Raw genomic sequence first — 23575 nt, 5'->3', positions numbered from 1 at the left:
GTGTTTTTGATAACAGTGAAGTGGCGTGTACTTGTTTAATATTGCAGTCATATATTTGTATATTTGTTGTATTATTACTTAATATTTTGGTTTTAATATTCACATATTTTAGATTTGCATTTGAGTGGAAATATTAACAGGTTGAGCTTTGTTTTTAGACATACTTTGTTTAAAGATAACTGAAATAGTTCAGAAGATGGATGTGGTATTACTTGATCTGGACATAATTTAAATCATCTATTTATCTTTCATTTACATTTTTTTACATAACAGATTTTGAACACAAAAGTGATAAAAGAGTCTGGTACTGTTTTCCATTACTGAGTGGAAATTTATGTGATGACTAGGTAACTATGCTATTTCTGTGAAACCTGTGGGTTTTGGAAGCAAAATAATTGAAATGTTTTAAGAATATTTTCTATTTAAAACAGTAACAAATATTTGTTACAGAGACTCTTCAGAAGTGCCCTGGGACACACAATATTATTTTCCTAATTTTGCCACTATATGCTTTTATAAGTTAAACAGCTTGCAGCAAGGTGACTGGTCACAAGTGGTGTTCCCCAGCGGTTAGTGTTGTCCTCTTTAATATTTTTATTGATAACTTGGACAAGGGAATTGAGTGCACCCTCAGTAAGTTTGCAGATGACACCAAGCTGGAGGGAAATGTCAGTCTGCCAGAGGGTAGGAAGGCCCTGCAGAGGAACCTGGACAGGTTGGGTCGATGGGCAGAGGCCAATGGGATGAGGTTCAACATGGCTAAGTGCCACATCCTGCACTTTGGCTACAACAATCCCATGCAGTGCTACAGGCTTGTGGGAGAGCGGCTCGAAAGCTATACAGAGGAAAAGGATGTGGGGGTGCTGATTGATGCTCCCCTGAACATGAGCTGGCAGTGTGCCCAGGTGGCCAAGAAGGCCAACAGCATCCTGGCTTGTATCAGGAATAGTGTAGCCAGCAGGAGCAGGGAGGTGATCGTCCCTTTGTATTCTGCCCTGGTGAGGCCGCACCTCGAGTACTGGGTTCAGCTTTGGGCCCCTCACTACAAGAAGGACATCGAGGCCCTGGAGCGTGTCCAGAGAAGAGCTATGAGGCTGGTGAAGGGCCTGGAACACAAGTCCTACGAGGAGCAGCTGAGGGAGCTGGGGTTGTTTAGTCTGGAGAAGAGGAGGCTCAGGGGAGACCTTATTGCTCTACCTGAAAGGAAGGTGTGGGGAGCTGGGGTTCAGCCTCTTCTCACAGATAACTAGTGACAAGACTAGAGGGAATGGCTTCAAGTTGCGCCAGGGGAGGTTCAGGTTGGAAATTAGGAGACATTTCTTCTCAAAAAGAGCAGTCAGGCATTGGAACAGGTTGCCTAGGGAAGTGGTGGAGTCACCGTCCCTGGGGGTGTTTAAGGAAAGGTTGGATGTGATCCTTAGGGACATGGTTAAGTGAATGACAGTGGTAGTAGGGTGATGGTTGGACCAGATGATCTTGAAGGTCTTTTCCAACCTTAATGATTCTATGATTCTAAGTTAGCTGCAAACCTGACAATAGATTTTTCTTTTCTTTTTTTTTTTAAACTACGTTCAGTTTTCAAATATGCACTTGTAAATTACTGTGTAAATAAACCACAGGTAAAGAAACATAATTCGAGCTAGTTAATATAAAAGTATTGCACATATGATAAGAAATTAAACTTTGGACAAAAAAGTGTAGTTGCAGATAATTAACCTAGCTCTGTGAAGGAGCTGTATCAGCTTAAATTAAAGGGCTTGTGATTCTGGAACAAAGTTTCCTAGGCTGTGCACAACGAGACAGTCAATGCACAGCTCACACCTCCTCATTTCCAGTTGTCTAACTCCACTGAAAGAATTCATAACTGCATAAATCACTTCCCAGTATTAGAGGTACATATAGTATGTATAACAGTATAAATATATACTGTATATGAACAGTTTATTTAATATCTATACATATAAGTACAGCCATTGGTGTATGTATATGTAGCATTTCATATACACACAACCACAATTTTGTAGGTAATGTTATTACTGTAGGTAATTTATCAAATTTGGGTGGAAATAGGTAGCCAGGGGAAAGATCTGCAGGACAGAAAACAAAACGAGATCTTTAATATCATCCCTACATTAAAATGCAGCCTGCAGTATGGACGGATAGGGAAACATGAAGCCCAGGATGAGTTAGGGTTTTTGTACTTTGACTTCAGTATCTGATTTTATACTGTTTTATAAACTGATTACACACATCTGCAAGCTATGAACCAGTTGCTCTTCAATCTACACTCAACAGGTAGTCTTGTCTTGATTGGATGTCTTGTCAAATTGGCTAATTTTGTCAGCAGTAAACAAACTCCTGTGAAATCAAATTGTGATGAGCTATCTTCTTGGTTATATCTTTCAGAAAACACACCTGAAAAGTATTTGTCTGCAATACCATATGTATCTTCTTCTGAACAGCCATTTCTTTTTCCTTTTGAAGAATAAGACTGGACTGACCATCTTCTTCCTATGGTAACTACAAAGTTAATTTAAATTAGATAGTAAACACAAATGATCTATTTTTACTATTACAGCTACTATTTGCAATTGCCTCCAGTTGCTTTCGAAAGTGGATTCTCTCCTGCCACGTTATGCAGTCCTGCAGTGCTTTTTAGGCCATGGTCCCTTACCTTATTCTTTCTTTCTCTGATTAGGTTTAATCCAGTCAAGAATGCACCTTGGTCCTTATCTCCATCATAACCCTCAAGCTGTTCAAATTGTTGCAATTAAAGACCTCTACCAATTGCCATAGGTCTTTGCAATGAAAAAAAACAAACAAAAAAGCAAACAAACAAACAAAAAAAACACCACAAGTGAACATGTTCAAATGTGTATGCTGGTTTATGTATATTAGATGCTTCCTTCCATTCTCACTGTTTCCTGTGTTAGAAAACCAGCCCTGATTCTACTGCCTACATGTCCTCCTCACTGTGCCCCTTCAGTCAAATCTCTTTGCTAAGGTCTGATATTAAGAAAAAAAGCAGAAAATGTCCTCTGATTCATGTTATATTTTTTTTTCTTTCTCAAAAATCTTGCAATTTTTGAGCCTTTGTTTAAGGCTTAAGTGTTTAATAGCTGCTTGTTTCAAACTAACTTCCCAAAACAATTAGTTGACTTTCTTTCCCTATAGCACCTTACATTACTTACAGTACAGCAGTATTAAATGGGATCCAAGTTAAGGATCCAAATAGGAAAATATTAAAACCACAGTTCACAGTCCAAAAATCTTCCAAAGGAGAAGAAAATTTTCCTTCCACCCTTTAGTGGTTCACTTCCTGTAAAATTTTATCTATAGCAGGAGAAAGCTTTCCTGTACACACACACAACAAACAAACAAATAAAACACATATAAAAGGACACACAATATTTCTACAGTGCTGAAGATATAAGTTCCATAGTAGTAGAGGGGGAAAAAATCAGTATTAGAGACTTAGAAATTTGTAATTTTGGAGGATATTTTGAAAGAATTGTAGATATTTTGCAAAAAAATAGTTGAACATTTCTCTTGCATTATGTCCTATAGAACTAGCCTTTGAAAAAAATTGCTGACTGTTTATAGAGTGCGGCTCTGTGATATATATTTTATACATCAGTAGATTTTAAGATTTATCAAATGTACTTGACCCACACATTACCATATATATAACAACATATCTTTAGTATATGAATAATCTGTTACTCTTTTTTCAGCAGAAACAATGTGTGTACCTACTGCTTAGCCTAGTGGTCACTGTTTTTCTTCTGGTCTAGTGCTTATATACCAAAGACAGAGGCAGATCACTGCAAGTGGACAGATGTTCTGAAAGATTTGGAGCAGATCAAGACATCCAAAGTAAGTTCATTAAAAAGTCAACATTTTATATAAACATAGGAGCAGACATAATTAAACATTTAGCACAGTACTCCATTAAGAGTGTCAGTAACAAAAAGTATGAAATGGGATGTTTGTATAGTCCTGTTTTGTGGGTGGAAGTGAGGGGGAGTAGAAGAGTGAAGGGAACTGGAGGTGAACAAATACAGTAGACTCTAGAATTAAATATTATTTTCATTCTCTCTTTTTTGAATATTTTACTTGATTTTTAAAAAATTTATTTTAGATGGGTAGAGCAAGACCCACCATCTCCTAAGGAAAGGGGTAGAGGGCACGGGAGTTAGTTCCTTCTGAAAAAGTACTTGCAGAACTCAATTCTGATGAGCTTCCTCACAGTGAAGCCCATTCTGCAGGTTACTAGATGACTAAGATGCCTGACTTACTGACTCCCAGTACCTGGCTTGATTGACCCTTTCAACTTGGAGCTAATCCATGTCTCTAATATTTGCTTTATTACCTCTAAAGTCTGTCAGTTATTGCTCATAATTCTAACTTTCATATTCTTTTAGGACATTGATGTCAGTTTATATACTGCAAACACAGATGAGGATGTAAGTAAAATTAAAATTTAACCCAAACTGGTCTAATATGGTAGCTTCATTTCTTTACTAGCAATTTTCTCCTAAGGTAGCCTTGGTCTAATTTGAGAAAAGTTTCAGAAACCAGATCATTTGCCTTGGAAGTAGTTCTATTACCTAAATTATTTATGATAAACTGTGTAAGCTCGTATTATTTTTACTGAATTACCTGCTATTAAAATTAATCAACTAAAAGGGATGATGGAAAAGGAACTTACCAAAACAAACACTGAACAATAATGTTGGTATTTGTTTGTAATTTGAAAAGGGAAAAAAAGTGACAAAGAAAATAGTTCGTGAGATTATTATTTAACACCATGCACTACAATATTACAAGAAGAAAATATGGGAGAAGTGTCATATGGAAAGTAACTGTCAACATCTACTAGTATGTTTCTCTGCTTTTGCAATTCCTTAGCTTAGCAGCAAATACTAGGTAATATCAAGGATTTGGCTTTCTAACAGCTGGAAATTATAATTTATCCTGGAACCAATAAACTTTGTTATTTTTTTAAAAATATAATTCTTAGCCCAATCCTAGAAATCTGCCTAAAATATGATCATATTAAATGCAGTTTCCATAAATTAATTCTTGAAGAGACTATTTCATAATCCTTTATTGTGGAACTCAGTCAGCACTCCAGGGGACACATACAGTCCACTAAGAAAATGAATCAAATCAATACCCCACTTCTAGCAGTCATTTTTGGTATAGCCCTGCTGGAACATAAGCTGAATTCTTTGCTGTGGCAATGCTGGTAGCCTCCTCCTGAGAAACTGCCTTTCCTGGCAGCATAAAAATTCATACAATGGCTATGCCAACTACACACTATACATGACTTCCTGTACATAAGAAGTTAACAAGAGTTTTCCTAGAAATAATAGACTTACTTACTACATCAGCACAGGATAGTCTCAGTGTGCATGTGGAATACAGTAAATTTGATGTGTTCAGTGGACCTGGCAAGCCTGAGAAGGCACAGAGTCTAATGTATCTGTGCAGTTAGCTCTGTACGGTACAGGAAAAAAGGTCACAAAACGTGCATGTCCACACCTGCACACCCATTCCCTTAACTGAAATGAAGTTAATTCCCTTAACTGAACACAGAAGTTAATGCACTGTAAAAGTGAATTTATTAGCTGGTAATGTCAGGAAGATTTTCTTAAAGTGGGAAGGCCTGATGTGAAAGTCATACTACCTGGGGCTTGTTCTTGGCAATGGAGAAATCAGTTCCTGTTCTTTTTTTTTTTTTGTGTGTGTGTGTGTAATACAGGTAATAATTGTTTCTCTCCTCCTCCATTCTTCATTATTTTGAATTAAGATCTCTGAATGAAAGTGCTAGAACTACTAAGAACAATATTAATTTAATTCCATTACTGTTAATTGTATTCCAAATTCCTAGCCTAATTAATTGTATTCCTATTTTCTTCGTCAAGACACAAAGTTTTACTTCATCCTGGGAAACTGACTGGCTTATATGTTAGCTCTCTGAATCTATCTTTGCAGATACTTGAAGGTATTTGAACAGTAAGAAGAGATATCCAGTAAATAAAAATCAGCTACTTCTTGGTAAATTATATCCTACACTCAGGTATTCCATTTTAACCTTAAAACTACTAAAACTTTTTTTTTTCCAGAAAGAATGCCAAGAACCTATAATGAGATGCTTTTTCTTAGAGATGAAAGTGATTCTTCACGAATGTTATATCAAAAATTGTAGTAAAACACAGGATGTATTCAACATATTGAAAAATGGAAATGCAAGATTTAAAAATAATGAGGTAAGTAGTACCAACAGTCTGTGGAAAAGAAGTGTTTCTGCTACTGAAGAGTAGCAGAAATTTTGTTTTTCATAGATATGCAAAAGGTGAGATGTTACATATGAAAGCAAATGGGGAATCAGTAACCCAAACATATAATAATGAAAAGGCTACACATATAAAAATGAAAGAATGGAATTCAGTGATTTTTATAAAACCACTTCTAGGATTCCTATCAATGAAAATACTTGTGACTGGGCACACATGCATACGTCAAAGTGTTTGAAAGTGTATGCATAAATAATAGTTTGTAGCTTCGGTATCTAAAGTCACTTATGTTGAGACACATACAGAAAAGTGTCCTAATTTTCAAAGAGATAGGCCACTTGGATCTCTCACTGAGGCGCTGTGTCTTTGAAAGATGATGCTATACAGAAAGCAAGCCAGGAACAGAACATGAGTACCTTGGAAGACTCCAGCCGTGCTTTCTGTAGTAATTGACTGCATTGGAATTATTCACAAAAGTTCTCTATCTGAACAAATAGATCAGGTATCCTGCTTTACTACTATCGCATTTTCTTTTTCAGTTGAGTTCCACAACATCAAAAAAATGTAAAGAATGTGAAGAATATGAAGAAAAAAGTTTTACAGAGTTTATACAGAATTTTGTAAAGGTTATACAGAAGGAATGCAAATAATACACTGACCAAAAGAGACAAGCCGGGAACCAAGATTGTTCAAGAAACATGCCTCAGAGAAATTAGATTGTCACCAACAATAAACTGAAAAGAACTTCACTTCTAGTGCTATTTACATACAATAAAAAAACAAAGAATAATAAAATCTCTGTAATGCATGTGTTCATAATTGAATACGTTCAAATAATATCACTTATGAAATATATATGGAAGGAATTTAACAAGTTTTTTTTTTTTTTTTTTAATCTGTATGTAACGTGTGTTTATTTCTTGCTAAGTCCCCTGGAGAAAAAAACCTTGCCTAACTTACCAGCCTTTCAGTGAAATTTTCTAAGATGATCTTAGGATATCTGTAGTGGGAATCTTCCTGTGAACATCAGATGACTGAATGGAGTTTCAGAGGAAAGCTCTTCTTTTATTAGTAGTAGTATAAAATTATCCTATCCTATTAAAGCAATTGGCCATAGTTATTTCTGTTAGCTGAAATTTATAATTTTACTATTTGGGTTCCCCAGATCTTAGCTCATCTCTCGTTTTTGTTGTTAGTCCTCTCTGACAGTTTTCCTTGCCTTTTTTTTTCTTTTTCTTTTCCTATTAGTGTTCCTTCAGTGAACTAGTGTCAAAAAACAAGCTGAGGCCCATTTTTCCTACAGGTCTATTGGCTCTCTCATAATATTTTTATTCCTATTACGGTTTTCAGTTAAACCCACTTAGTTGCTTTACCTAAGACTTCAAAGTCAAAAACTTTAAGCAACCTGGTCTAGTGGGAGATGTCCCTGGCCATGGAAGGGGGGTTGGAATTAGATGATCTTTAAGGTCCCTTCCAACCCAAACCAATCTATGATTCTATGAAAGTGAAGGATAGTAGAGTACTGCAAGTCTATAGCTGATGGTGTGGTTTGTTCAGGCAGAAACAGCTAACTCATTAGACTTGAGTGATGGTGTGTCTCCATTCAAAATCCCCTTTTAAAGGGTTAGTAGAAGTGTTCACTGATGATAGTTCAATATAGAAATGAGATCTTTGTGAAAGTCAGAATCATGAATGGTAGTGGAAAAAAGCAAATTTTGAAATGCAGCTACCTCTTTTATTGGGAGATTTTCTGTTCTGGGGCAAATGTAACTCTGAAAGGGGGATTCTTTGTCCATGGTGAAGTAGCTACTGTGGGCTCAGCAGCAATTTTACATTATCCATTTTAGTTCATATAGCTATGTGAGAAAAAGAACAGCTAGAAACATACTTCAGGATCCATTCAAAGTCCATGAGCAAAAGCTCGGAGACACAATGAACATTTGAGTGAGTCAGCACAATGTGCAGTGGTAACACTTAAGAAGGAATGCAAATAGAGTATTCACTATATGTACTAACAGTCATTTTATGTAGCTATAGCAGTGTCTCAGCTGCTTCAACCAAGTTCCAAAGTTTAACGGAAGCCAAGAGTAGCTAGTGTATGTCAACTTAATCTCAAAGTAACAGTCACTGTTCTTTGCATTTTTCCTGCTGCAGCTTTCTGAAGAAGACAGAGATTTCAACATTCTGCTTTTTTCTTTTTTTTTTTTTTTTAGCTAAGTTTAGTACAGCACCTGGTAAATAATGATAGTTACATACTTTAACAGAAAATGTGGCTGAGTTACCACTGTGTACATGTTTTGCCAGTTACATTTTTAAGTACTAAGGAGCTGTTCCATTGTTCAGTACTAGTGACTCTAAGAAGTAGGAATTATAGACATGAAGGTGCAGCAGATCATAGGGATTCAAGTGGCTACACTGGAACAAAACATAAACCTCCTATGACACAACAGCATCAGCGAATATTTCTGGAAGTATTATCTTCTTTATTAGCAAGATAAAAGACTTTTAAACATAAAATGATTGCCTAGTAGGTTATGGACTCCAGGTAAACTCACTTGTAAAGAGGTATGCTACAAACTGGCTCTCCTACACCACATAGCACTAGATTATCAAATAGCTACACATTCAGAGAACCTAGATTGTATGTACAATTGTTAATCAATTCATTTGTCTAAACACCTGCATCACAAATATTGTGCTTCTACTGTCAACCCACACTAAGTACCCTCCCATTCTTGTGAAACTTTTCTGCTTCCCATCCTTTCCCATTTTAATGTGGGCAACACCACAACAGGATGGCTATTAATGTTTTGTTGCATTTCTCACAGGAATAATATGGAGTAAATATATAGGAACAATATGACGATAATACAATATTTTATCATAGCAGTTTGCTATCTGTGCCATAGGTAAAACTGAGAAGCTATTCTATTTAAAAGTTGCCTTTCCTAGCTCTTCTAAGATCCATATACTTCCTTCAGTTCGCTTGAAATCTGTATTCTTGGAGTAAGACAGGACATATTAGTCCTGCCAACTTGGGATATTTTGCATCATCATTTTCGCAACAAGTAAAAGTTTTCTCTCCAGCCCAAAAAATCCCTAATATTTCTCATAATTGATAGAATCTACTATTTTTGAACAGTATACAGACAAATCAAATCATCCTTTTGGTCAATCTCCAAACATTAGTCACTAATATTTATCCAGTTAGTACTACATGGAACTCCCCAGTCCTCTAAGGCCACAGTACTGAACAGCAGGTGTTCATCATCATCGATTATGACAGCCAGGAATTTCTCCTCCTCTTTAACCTTAATTGTGACTTTTTACATCACATTTTGCAAGAATCTTGTATACTCACAAGATAAGAAATGATTGATCTGGGTTTTCTTTGGCAAGCTTGCTACAATTAATTCAAAGATAATTACATCATCATGGATAATATCTGTAACTTTTTTCTGTTACAAGTTTCCCGTTTATGTGTATTATTTGACTTTTTACTTTTCTAACTGATGTCTTCAGACAGTGTTTCTCTTAGATTTGACAGTCTTCTTAGCTGTAGGTATGAGGCATTTGGATAAAGTAGCTTATCCAAAATCCCTTGGATGTACTGTATTTTTATCACTGACATAATTCATTTTTAGGACCTCAGTCTCTAGTATTTTATATCACTAATAAATTATGAAGATCTACCTTGGGAAACTTAGAATTCGTAGCATTTCCTAAGTTGCTTTGAAGTTTTAAGTTATCCAGCTATGACATATAAAGTAGTGATGTTAACTAACTGTTGCCTTAAAGACATAAGTTGGTTTTTTTTTTGTGGTTGGGTGGTGGTTTTTTTGGGGGGTTTTTTTTGGTCATTTTAATGTCGTGTCCCGTCTTCCCCCCTTGCCCCCCCCCACCAAATCTTCTGGGATATCCTGAAAGCAGTGATAATTCTGGACAGTCAATGTTTTGTTTCAACGTTGGTGAAGCAATCCCAAGCAGATAAACTTACACAAAGCAAGCATTAATATTTCAGTGGGTGGAACACAAGCTTTTCCAGCAGAGTACCTGTAACAGTACCTCCGTGGTCAAGAGACTGACAGTAGGACCAAGCTATTGAAATGATGCCTTGTCCTCATTAATGCAGGAAAAAGGACAATCACAAACAGCCAAGGACTCCTGAAACAGTTCTTTGGAAGTCATAATTTCTGACTCTGGGAAGTGGAGCGTCTAGTAGCTCCTTAGCAGTTGAGTAGGATGGTGATGATAGCTGTCAGGCTACCATAGAACATGGTAAATGAAATAGTAATTTCCAAAGTCCTGCTCTGATGACTTATCAAAGACCTCTATGACTTCACAAATAAAAATAAAGGGTAAGTAATTATTCCCTGGCCCTAAGACCAACTGGCACAGCACAGCTTACTTGGGGGCGGCCACATAACTGAATGAATTTGCTGCTATTGCCAGAAAGCAAGGAATATTTTTAAGCTCCAGTGATGTAAAGGGACAGAAAAATGATAGCAAGGATATGCTATAAGGAGTAACAAGGAAAGGGTGAAGGTATAGAAAGTATCACATCCCTTCCACCACCATCACCCCGGTCCTGGTCCTGTAAGTTATTGTATCACTGAATATTAAAGCTGACAATATTTGGGACTTAGACACAAATATCTGTGACTCCTCCCTTAAAACTGTTAGCTACATCCTTCCAAGCCTGCAAATCATGACTGAAATGCGCATTCCACTATTACAAGGTGTACCATATGTTGAAACGAGAGCCTCTTTTCTTCCTGCCTACATACGAATAGCATTTCAACAGCAAATTATCTTGGTAACTGATCTGTAACTACTAAAGGTACTCTATAACCACCACAATTGACAAAACCTTAAGAAATTTAGAAATAAGAGAGTAACACAGAGCTATTTCCTTGACTGAATATCATGTCAATGAATGCAGAAATTAGCAAATCTCAAGCTTCTCAGAAGTAGGGAGTAAGAATTAAGGAGCATATACACTCAGACACTGCTTTTAATAGCAACCCATGCCATGAATACCTTTGTTTATAAGAAATATAGAAGAAGATATGGCTGTACCCTTGCCCCATAGTCAAATGTTTTCTTGCTTCATGGAAAAAAAACCTCTGTATGTGCTTTATTTTACAGCCCTCTTCTACTTAAGGGTGTTACACTTCATTATGCTCTCATTAAACACCCAGACTACACTCATCTCCAACCTAACTGATTTCAACAGCAAGTCTACCCTAGGTTCTACAGCTGAAACAGCACTGAAGAGACATACTAAATCTCTTGAGATACGTGTCCATTCCTTTGTTCTTATCATGTGCATCCCCATGCAAGAAAGAAGTTCACACTATTCCAGCACAGTGTAGTTCTTCTAGACTGCGTCATTCTCCCTCTGCTGAACTGCTCTAATCAAGTTCTCCAACATTCACAGCAGCTACAGCTGAGACAACTTCAGTGTAAATATTTGTCTTGTGAAAGCTATAGTACTTGAAGTTGTCTGCATATTTTTGGTCATCAGAGTTTGAGTTTTGCTGAACCAGCCATTCCAGAAGGGTATGACTATACCTCCAAGCAACCCTAACTCTGCATCAAATTTTTCTTTTAATAAACTACAGTGTAAGATCAATTGTAAATACAGTTATATGAAATAGATCTTACAATTATTTGGAAGAGCAAAACAAAAAGCCTTACAAAAATATTTTATCCTCCAAAAAGGCAAAATAATGCTCACCTATTTTTAACTCCTCAGATGCTGGCAGAAAGTCTTCCAGACCAGTTTTTGCACAACATTTGGGACTCTGAGACAGATGCTGGAATTTGAACAGTACAGCTGGACAACATTTCTGCAAGGAAAAGATGTTTACTTCATGAACATCATGAAAACAAAAGATGTTTTACTCACAACTGCTGCTGCGACACAAACATGTCCAAGAGAGCTCAGAAATCTATTCATGCTAGAGATCCCTGTTAGCTGTTTCCTCGTTGTAAGCAGACTTGCAAGTCAAATTATTTTTTACTTGAAAATAGTTTCTAACAGAGAAATTTATTACATCTTTAGATACAATCTTTTAAAAAACTTAAGTTACAGCTTTATTGTAAGACTACTGATATCTTGTGAAAAGTATTCATTTGACAAATGAATGTCAAAAAATGTGTAATGAAGTAGTCTGAATTTTTCTTATGTCCCAGGATAATACTGTGTGGGGATACTAGTACACACAAAGAGTATATAGATTACATTCTCACGCTTTCTCAGTACTTCAGGGAAATTTATTGTTGTTTTTTTTTTTTTTTCTGCATTCCAAAAACAATTACTGGAATTTTCAAGTTTCACTATGTAAAAAAATACCACCAACTTAAAGTTAGTCTGAAATGGCTCTCTGTTAATTAACCCAGCAAAATCAGCTCAACATCATAAATCTTGACTATGTCTAAAGTGACTAAGAATTTTACAGAACACATTCTCTGTAACGTAAAACTACAGACTTTTAAATACAGGGCAGTCTTTCTATGTAATTTTCTTTTCAAGATTGCTCAAACACTATCTGATATGTACCTTTAGCAATAATTTTACAAACAAATGTACAAACTCATTCTTTCTTTGCAAATAAAACCAAGTTTAGGTTTGAGATTGCTTATTTTTTCCTTGATGAAGAACTGAAAGCTTCTTTTGCCTGAAGTCAGAGAGCTGAGTCAAAACATATACATGTGATTTTAGAACTGAGGGAGCTTTTTACCTCATTTTTAGCCCATCTAAAATAATGAAAACTTCCTCAGAATATATTCTAACAGGGAATGTTATTGTAAATCTTAGGCCAGAATTTCCGTAACTTCCCTGTAAGGATCCCGATTGTTAGCAATTTCCTTTCTAGGAAGAAATCCTACAACGTTCTGGCAGTCATTGCCTAAAATATCTCCACCTAAACTAGCCTTTTTGTCATCACAGTCATTCCAGACTCGTATGTTAGTTAACATGTAGCATTATTTATTACGGTTCTAATTTTCAAGCACATCATAGAGATTTTCTTTTCTTTTCTGCAACAGACCCACCACAGGCTGAGCCCATCAATCAAGCGTGCAGTTGCCTCTGTGAAAACATATTTAAGAAAGGAAGAACAAATGTCAGAGTGAGGAGGTGGGAACAAAGAGAGTAAGAAACAGCAGAGGGAACACCAAGGTCAAAGAAGAAGGTGCTTTATGGTGCTGAAGAGGAGGAGCTTTATGTCACTTGAGCAGATATCCCCTACAGCTCATGGAAGATGCTGCAGTGGAGCAGTTGGATACTTCCTGAAGGCACTTTGGCCCATGCAGAGGCCATGCTGGAGCAGGTTCTTCCTGAAGGACTGCAGCCCATGTTGAGAGCCCATGCCTGAGCAGGGGAAAAGTGTGAGGGGGAAGGAACAGAAGAGAGAAGTCACTATGACAATCCCCCTCACCAATACCACCTCCTCAGTACTACTCAGGGGTGGGTGTAAGGGACCTCGAGTGAAGAAATGAAGTTGTGCATGAGAAAAGGGGGAGGAAAGGAGTTTTTTTAAAGTTTGTCTTTATTTCTAACTTGCAAAATCTATTATCATTAGCAATAAATTTAGTTTTATCCAATCCAAGTCTCCTTTGCCCTCTACAGTAATAAGTAAGCAATCTGACTGTCTTTATCTTGATCCACAAGCATTCTCATCCTATTCTCTCCCCCTGTCCTGCCGAGAAGAGGGAGTGAGGAATCATCTGGGTGGGAGTTCAGAGCCTCGGAGCCCCCATCTTTAGCCAAGGCTGATCCAGCACACGCGTACTACAGGCTTTCAGTATAGAACTGCTGCCAGCATGTATCCGAGTTCAGAGGAGTGCAAATTACAGAGATCCCTAATCATATTTCACTGAACACAAATGACCTTTTAATTTATTCCAGCCTCAATACGTACTACTCAATATATTCAGCACACTAAATACATTTGGGAGTTGCTGTGGATTAAAGATTAGCTGGGACAAACTGAACTTTTCAACTAAGTAAGCAAGGGTAAAATACCAATTAAGCCATACTGCAGTACCACAAAGACAAAGCATTCACCTAAACAACAACCGAAAATACTTGGCCAGAAGTAATTTGTAAACTCTAGGTCTGCTTACTGCTAAGGTTAACACACAAAGTATGGATTCTCCTGTGCCCCCACTTCTACGTGTACGTAGTCCCAAAGAGGGTTTCTTACCACAGCCAGCAAACCAGGGTTAATGAACAAATTTGTGCAGAACTTTCCTCCCAACAAAGCCATCACTCTACCACAGAAGAAAACAGAAATGAATTATGACTGTGAATATCCTCTATCAAATAAACAAAACAAACAAAAAACCCCACACCCTATTCTGAAAGATTAGTCAGTTCTAGCTCTCAACAGTAGTTGAGGCTAAAGAAGTTGCACATAAGAGTTTTATATTTAGAGGGACAGTTATTAACAGTTATTTATATGTTTACACACACACACACACACATATATATATATAAAGTAAAATACATTCTGACTATTCATGTGCCGGAGGATTTCCCAAATAATTTAAAGGATATTGAAGGGGATAGGCAAAATTAACAGTAGCAGTAAATAGGATCACAGTCTAGCTCTGTGTATCAGAAAGAAGAGAAAGGAAGAAGAGGAAGACAAAAGGAGAGAAGAAAGAAGAAGAGAAAGCAGAAAGAAAATGAAAAAGAAGGAAGAAGGAAGAAAAGAGAAGGAAGAAGAGGAAAGAAAAGAAAGACAGAAAGAAAAAAAAAAAGTAGCACTAACAAAAATAAACAAGAAAGCATGCCTGGGTTCCTGATCTAGGAACATGATGGACTAAAGAAACAAGCAATAAAAAAGCCATCTTTCAAAACTACTGCTTTTAGTGAGCTTGCAATATATCCAGCCCATAAATTGCAGGTTGATTTGGAGGCATACTCTTGGTCAGACAATGGGAAATGGATGAGCACTGGCAAAAATCTCCATGAAACTTATATATATAGAGAGAGGTCAAATGGGATAGTCCTGCAACTTCTTGTTTTCTAAGCTTTAAAAGCTGCTATCTAAACTTAGCTAGACTTCAAGAGCACAAACTTAACAACAACAACAAAAAACCCAACAACAATCTTCAGTCCTTAAAATATCCTTTTTGCCTATTGGGTCATATACCATACTTGGGTATGGAAACAGATTCTTGCAAGTGGACAATTAAGGAAATAAGTTCCCACACACTGAGACCCTGAAACATCCCACAATCAAATACTTCAGTGATGAGCACAGAAGGCAAACAGAGAATGTGTGTTAAAATTATCACTGTATTTGTATTGAAAAAGTATTCCTGAGGATTGAAAAGTTTTGGAAAAAAATATTAAAACATTAGGAATCAGTGTTCACCATATATAAAACAGGGGCAATATCAGGCAGATAATGCTCGATAATAAACAGTGATTAATACTTTTCTGGAATATCATATTTTTTAACAAGAATTCTTCACTGAATACTGTGAGAACTGAATCCTCTCTCCTGTACAAAAGGGTTAAACCCTGCATTAGAGTGTTATTGGTATGCATTTACACTAACACAGCCAAGACAAAAATAAAGCTCAGTGACTTAGCAGTCAACTATAAAGGCCCATTTTACATCAAAAAGAATAATTTTATGAAAAATTATTTACAACTTAAAATCAATGCTAGTGCCTATTAAAGAGACAGATGTTTAATTTTGCATCTACTGTAAGACATGATGAATAAAATAATTGGAAGGTGCATTACTTTTGTCCAATATGCTTAGTGTCTTTTCAGAAATGACCCACCACAAATACACCTTTGAACTTAGGGCACTTCAAGTTTGAAAGACCTCCCTACTTGCTTCTCTCATGGGTGGGCAGCAAACTAGAGAAAACAGTATGACTACCAAACAGTTTACCTATGTTATGTCAATGGTTGTATCATAATGGAGAGTTTAAGAACATGTCATAGACGACCTAAATTTTTACCAGATCACAGGATGAAGATGAAAGCGCTCACAATTCATGTGCTTAGGATAATTTCATATACTAAGCCTGAGCTAAACACGAATTTGTTAAGCTTCTCTTCCTGGAAAGAGACAAGACAGAGAAAACAGCAGTTAACAAAGCACCTCCCCATCTTCCACTCCACTCCCCATTCTGGAATTATTAATTACTGTAAATACACAAAATGGATATGTAAAATTGAGGTGGGCCCTCAAAGTTGATCAGAGGGCTGGAGCACCTCTCCTATGAAGACAAGCTATGAAGAGGGAGTTGGTGTTGTTCAGTCTAGTGAAGGCTGCTGGGAGACCTTGTTAGTGGCCTTCCAGTACTTAAAGGGGACCTTCAGGAAAGAAGGGGAGAGATTATACATCAGGGAGTGTAGCGATAGGACAAGGGGTAATGACATTAAACTAAAAGAGGGTAGATTTTGATTAGATATTAGGAGGAAATTCTTCACTCAGAGGGTGGTGAGGCACTGGAAGAGGTTGCCCAGAGAAGCTGCGGATGCCCCATCCCTGGAGGTGTTCAAGGCCAGGCTGGATGGGGCTTTGGGCAACCTGGTCTAGAGGGAGGTGTCCCTGCCCAGGGCAGCGGGTTGGAACTGGGTGGTCTTCAAGGTCGCTTCCAACCCAAACCATTTAATGATAATCTACCACATGATTACCCTCTAAAAAAGGTAATTTGGGAATATAATCAGAGTTTGATATTTTCCTATGCTTGATGTGTCAACAGGGTTGTGCTTCACCCAGCCCCAAATTAACATCTTGGGGTAGGGCAGAGTGGCCAGCAGCATAGCGCTCTGGTGACATGAACACCATCAAAAGCAAGGAAGAGATTCTTCATTTCAGGGTTTAAACAGAAAATGGTGCTATGTGTGCTGCTGTGTTCATGCCACGTCTGTGAAAGGAAAAGGTAAGGCCTTCTAAGACACATGATGTGCAAGCACTGGCCTGTGGCACTGCTTAAATTAGGGTGCAGTTCATTTGCCTGTGTAGTGGCAATGCCTCACACCAAGCCAGACAATCCTAAATACAAATTATTCTCTCTGTTCTGACCATAGCAGAAAGGTGGCTACTTTGACCAATGCTTTTTCTCCGCTCACATGGAGAAAATGCAAGGATAGACATTTCTCCTGTAGATCTTCTCCGCATCTTCTCCTCTGTATTTTAAAAGTGATTAAACAGAATAGCATAAATTAACAGTTTTCTTTAGCTGCAGCTACAAAATAATCAGAGCTGCCGGTGGACAGTATCCTGGTTTTGTTCTGTGGTAATTACCAAGAAATAATTCCCTTCATGCAGGACAGGAAAGCAAATAGTTACATTTTGTGTAAAATATGTCTTGCTTCCTATGTGGAAATAGAATTCTGACTCAGTGTGTTCTTTTAGCATGGCCTGCTAACTATGCCAACATTAGTATGACTGCAGACCCAAAAGTACGTGTTTATGTACGATCCGTGTTCTCAGTCTTAAGGAACAATTTTAGAGAGAGCTAATGTGTGCATGTTGTATCCTACGCATTTTAAGTAGATTGCACATCTGCTTGATGGTTATCTAAAAACCAATATACAGATTTTCTGCTTTTAATGGTCACACCTGGATTAATATTTTGATAGAAGACTGCAACATTTTAAATGTAAGGATAGATTAGAAATTCTGTATTTAATTGCTCAGTGTAGTCTTTCCAGGTTCAGCCAAAACCCCTTGACTCTCTTTGGTACTTAACAACAGTATGGGCAATTAAGCAAAACTGAGTAGTACAGGGAAAATAGCTCACTGTGCATTAAAACACAGCATAGGAATCAGCAACAGACTGATCTATAATTTCAAGATGGTTCATTACTGGAATGTAATCAACCAATACTTGATATTTTGTATCTGATAATGGAATATTTCACCTTGCCATATGTCCCTCTAGCCTGGCACTGGAAAGAGTTTCGTTTGGGATCACACAGAGACCGATCCCTTTTTGCAAGTACTTCGAACAAGCTGTACTTGAAAATACTAGAGTATATTTGATCATAAGATTACTTTCCAATCACACTCCAATAAAGAAATATTTATTGTTCAGCAAACACTCACTGAGCAAACAAGAATAACCCTTACCCTTCACTAACACTCTGTTTCCCTGAATTTTCTAATTTAAAGAATGCTGATGGAATGGACACTTCTGTGCAGCACTGAAGTATTTTCTCAAGATCCCTATTTATCACTTCAGCATTGAGGGAAACTCTATAAGTTACTTTCACTATGATTATACTTATTTTCTATCATGAAGTCATTTTGTAACCCTTATTTTTTCCTATTAGAATGTTTCTACAGTGGGAAAGAAGTTTGTAGAGTACTTTAAGTATCTTGCACATTAACCACATGATGATTCCCCATTAAGCTATCGGACTACCTTATAGCTGAGAAGACTCAAAGCTACACAGCTACAAAAGCAAAAATGAATGGTGCTGTCCCAAGGCAGAAAAATGATTGCATTTTTCAGGGGTGGAAGAGGCGGTATGGGAAACTGGGGGACAGAAAAGGCTGGCAGAAGTAGGACAAGAATTAGGAGAGTACTCAGATTTAACTGAGTAGGACTGGGAGCAAGCAGTCAGGTACAGGGAAAGTATGCAAGTACAAATAGAGGCAGGGGTCTTGGGCCTGAGGGACACTTTGAAAGCTGCAGAAAGAGACAAGGATCTTTCCCTTTCCTTTTCTTAAGCCTGCCCCTCTTCTGGCATGTTCTTGTCCCTCCACTCCACCTACTCTCCCTTTAAGATACCTACCTCCCAACACCCCCTGGACACATAACTCTCCCCTCTTCCCCGCCTCCAAAAGCATCTTCTTAGCTTCACATCCACATCCCATTCCCCCCTCAGGTAAACTAGTTTTCCTTCCCCTTCCTTCCCAGCAGCTTCCCCAACAAAAAAAGGGCAAAGATAAGACTCTTGACCATATGGGTTAAAGGTAGGGCAGGATCAAAAGCAGAACTCAAATGATATTGGGGCTCCCAGAGAATGAAGCTTTCTGCCCCTTTCCGGGCAGGCCTGAGGCAGATGTGAAGGTAGGAAAAATGTCTGCTTTGGGCTGAGGCTACATACAAGGGCCGCTGTTCCCTTCCTCATTCTCTCATAAGCTGATCTTCTCTAAGCAGCAGCAGGTGGAGTGATGATGGATTGTTCAGACTGTAGCAGTCCATCTCAGCCACCTTAGGCACAAGCTAAACAGGCAGTTTGCAGCACCCAACAGGCTGACATTGTAGACAAATTATGATATATCCTTGCTTGGGCAAGCTGTACCTATATACAATATGCTGTTTTCATCCTGAAATACTGTTAACTGTCCTCCTTTTATCTTGGAAGAGGCTGACTGTTGAAAAGCAGTAGAGCATGGAAATTTGCTAGCAGCTGTATCACATTTCAGACCTTGAAGGCAAACATGCATACAAGTGCTGCTATTATTAGAGTGAGTGTGTTATCACAAAGAGTTCACCTAAGACAGACACCGACAGATGTCATACTTGCTTCATCAGGAATAAATAAGGAACATCAAAAACCATTAACAATCATACAAACAGACAATCCTTAGTGCTCATGATAAATGTCCTTGGCAAACGCAGATTCTTAAGGCTTGAAGTTCAGCTGTGTTATTCACTTAATGCTTTGATAGCCATTGGGGCTCTCTACCCTGGATTCTCTACCCTGGCTATTCCCTTTGATACTTGAGTTTGCGTCTGAGCCTGAATTCACAGCTGCAAAGAGCTCAGGCTGAATATAACCTCAGAGTCAGTTTTTGCCCTGTTCCTAAGTTTTACTACCTAGGGGATCAACTGATTTACCCCAAGCCAGAGACAGAGACAAAGCTAACACATAAATGGCAGAAGTGGCAAAGGCTGTGACCTGAGAAACAAGTCTACATGACAGCAGAAGCACAACCTCAATGTCAGTACCAACTCCCTTTCCTGCAGAGTGTATCACTGTGCTTTGTTTTTCTCTAGTGACTGAAGGAGCTACATCATTCACTTCAGAAAGGATGTTTCTGTATTGCACTGGAGGGTCTTTCCAAGCTTGGCTGATTTCCTCTCTCACTCCTGAACGCTCAACAGTATCAAACTTCTTTCCTAGCATTTTGAAAATGCTCTGTGAGTGGCTGCTAAAGCACCTCCTCGGGTGTGGAGAAACCATCAAATTCCCATTACGGTAACTTCAGATTTCTTTATGTTCATCGTTTCATTAGGACCAAGATTACTGCAACAAGTAACAGAGTTACTTGTTAACAGAGTTACTTCAGTCAACAGAGAAGTTGGTTTCAGGAGGGTGAATAGGTTTCACGCTTTTGTTCCTAATTCTCACAGCCCTTGTTTCCTGGTTGTTCAGCTGTAAATCTTGCCCTCCTGCCTCCAGCACTTACAGCTCAGCTCTGACATACCATTCTCAAGACTGTCCAAGCACACTTTCAGGGTTTCAGGACAGGCAGAGAAAGATCTCATCAAATGTGAAGCAGGAGTTAATCTGACATCTAATTTGGGAAGCTCTACAAATTCTCAAAGTTCAGCACAAATTATATTTCACTGAAGGGTGTGGGGGAGGGGAGGGGAAGACAGTGAGGAGTAAAACATCATTCTTTTGTTCAGGAATGAGAGAGACAAAATTAACATTAATGTCTCTACAGTACTTTGAATATTTAAAATGCTATATGCTTTATGCTTTTATGAGATTGATTAAAAAAAGATATTCCAGATTATGTGCACAAGAGCAAGTAGTGGGAATAGCAGTCAAATCTTAAAACTTGGAAGTCAAAGTCTGAGTGTCTACAAATCATGGTCTGAGTCTTGATTTCATCTTAGTTTCCTATGAACTTTCTCACCATAGTACCAAGAAGAAAAATTAAATAGGGAAATGTACTCTCATTTAATAACTATTACATATTATGTATTGCTATTATTGCTGCTCTTACTGCTATAATTATGGAAGAATGTTCATGAATTTAGGATTTATGATTTATAGTGATGATGCATCTATTTTTTTTTTAGCAGTCTTATTTCAAATATATCTGTGTCCAGACTTCCGCAATAACCTTCTAAACTTTCCTATCAGTAGAACTCATAGTTCATTACCTGATCTGTTAATGCCCACAACTCCTCTTACTCACTTAAGTGATATAAATGTTAGACGTTACTCTCTTATACTTTAAGACTGTACTACCTGCCACAGAGCCACAACAACTATAAATAGTAAATGGCCTTTCAAGGGTCTTAAATTTGACTTTTACCAGGGGATTACATTTCAGAAAAAAGAACCGTGCTACTTGTTGCTGTCAATTCTCATATTATGGATAAGGCAGTGATAATTCTGAGTCATTTTGTGAATTGTGACAAAACCTTTTACAAGAAGAAATATGACAGAATCATAATGATGTTACTTACTTCATATTGAGATAGCACTGAAAAGGCAAACAAAAGCAGAGGCACATTATGTTATGCATTATACAAAAACAACACAGTAGACAGTGACTGCCCTGAAGAGATTAGTCTCAGTAATTTAAAAAGTTTGGTGAGTAACTGATATTGAGTACCATGATTTTCTTTCTAAATATATTAATACAGGATGACCACATCTCTCACCTGAATTATTTTAATGGAAGAAGAAATACTTCAAATTACTTATGCAAAGGAAGGAACTTTTGGTAATCCAGCAAGGCCTTAATGTCAAGCTGCAGCCAACACCTATTAGGAAAATGCTGTTTCTCATACAGAACAGTTAACTGCACATTTCACCTTCCATTCAACGGTGAATACCTGGGAGCTGTGCTTAAAATAACTTGTCTAACACCACCAGTTACACTTCATGCTTTTTGCGTTTAGAGGACCATGAAGAAGCTAATAGCCCATTTCACACATTCCTGTCCTAAAGGAAGACAAAATCAGTCAAAGGAATACTGCTAGTCCCATCAACCCACTTATGTCTGTAAAAAGTTCTCTCTTTTTTTCTCTCAGTGTTATAGACAGTATTATTTGAAATGCAGATAGAAAAGGGTCAGGAATGTTTTGCACAGGGACATTTATCAATGTCCTTTGCGTAAAGGGAAACAGAAAACAGTGCAGCTGCACTGCAATCAGATTACAATCTAATTAGACTTCTTCGAAATCATAGTCACTCCTATTAAACCTTTTTGTTGCCTGTTTCCTACCTCACTGTTTTCCACAAAAAGGAAGCGATGATGTGAGCAGTTGAGCCTGAGTGGAATTTTATGGTCAGTGGGAACTTTGCCACTGACATTAGTGGGCCCAGCATGAATAAGTTTAATGCTCAAGTGATTTCTGTTACTTTTCACACCTCATCACTGGACATGCTGATATTGCTTTAAATGTTGTACAAACATGAAACACTGATATCCCTCAGTTCCTCAGTCAGCTTACATAATGACTTCATTACAAACCTACTCTCTGAGGAGTCTTCAGTGGGTTTTCTTACCCTCTCACTCCATTATTCTTCTAATTTCTTGAGTTGCATAGCGACCACATCAATTCAGTTACTGTAGAAACCTAAAGAAAGTAATAAATAGCAGACAGACTTTAAAAACATAATTATCTACTTGTTTCATTATTTTCTATTGTATTTAACCTAACTTTCTGCAGATGTTGCCTTACCTCAGATGGTCCAAGTCAAATGCCAGTCATCCTGAATCTACTGATTAAGATTCTCTTCCTTTGACTGGGAGCTAACTGAACATGCTTCTGTTGCATACACACAGCTTGGTCACCATTTAAGGGTAATAGTTACTAATATCCCTATCTTAACCTGTTGAAATATGCATTTAGTGAAATAACTGAAAGAAGAAAATTTTCCATTTGTGCTGTTTCTAAAATAGTCATGAGGGATAGATCTAGTGAAAATAAGAATGCTCATATTGGAGGCAAATTGGTCAGAAATTTTCTGACTTAGAAGAATAGATCATTGCTCCTTTATCCCATGCCTTGTCTGCTGCGGGAAGAAGCAAAATATTTTAGGGGAGAAAGAGTCCTTGGAATAAAGTTGGAAGACATCTGTGAGTGCCTTCTCTAACATTTTGCCATTTTATAACAGTAAGAACAGAACACAACTAAAAACCGGATCATTGGTCAAGCAAGCAAGCAAGTACAAAAGTAGAGCTGAAGAGTAAGAGCAGGAAGTGATTTAAGTCACTTCCAACTTCCCTGAAGAGAGAACCTAAAGAACGCAGCTATACCAGAAGGAAAATGTTCAAAAGTTGGCTTTGGCCTGTCCCCCAAATACT

General features: G+C 37.7%; 1 protein-coding gene across 10 annotated transcripts in view; it reads left to right on the top strand.

Annotated features, from left to right (window-relative positions):
- The window catches only part of IL15 (interleukin 15), a 60058-nt gene extending 52895 nt beyond the window's left edge, over positions 1-7163 (top strand). For 5 of the 10 annotated variants that reach the window (XM_050710647.1, XM_050710646.1, XM_035546611.2 and 2 more), the window contains exons 3-7: positions 2407-2516; positions 3795-3876; positions 4425-4466; positions 6132-6275; positions 6842-7161. In XM_050710647.1, coding sequence (XP_050566604.1) covers positions 2407-2516; positions 3795-3876; positions 4425-4466; positions 6132-6275; positions 6842-6952 — 489 coding nt within the window. In that variant the 3' untranslated portion in view covers positions 6953-7161. Of the gene's footprint in view, positions 1-2406; positions 2517-3794; positions 3877-4424; positions 4467-6131; positions 6276-6841 lie in introns of all 10 variants that reach the window. The other 5 variants (XM_035546636.2, XM_035546588.2, XM_035546619.2 and 2 more) reach the window with 3 other exon arrangements.
- Positions 7164-23575: the final 16412 nt, after the last annotated feature.

This window comes from Cygnus atratus, chromosome 4, assembly GCF_013377495.2.
Source record: "Cygnus atratus isolate AKBS03 ecotype Queensland, Australia chromosome 4, CAtr_DNAZoo_HiC_assembly, whole genome shotgun sequence".
Classification (NCBI taxonomy): Eukaryota; Metazoa; Chordata; class Aves; order Anseriformes; family Anatidae; genus Cygnus; species Cygnus atratus.
The sequence above is the reverse complement of the archived record's forward strand: the minus strand, read 5'-3'. Positions and strand labels throughout refer to the sequence as shown.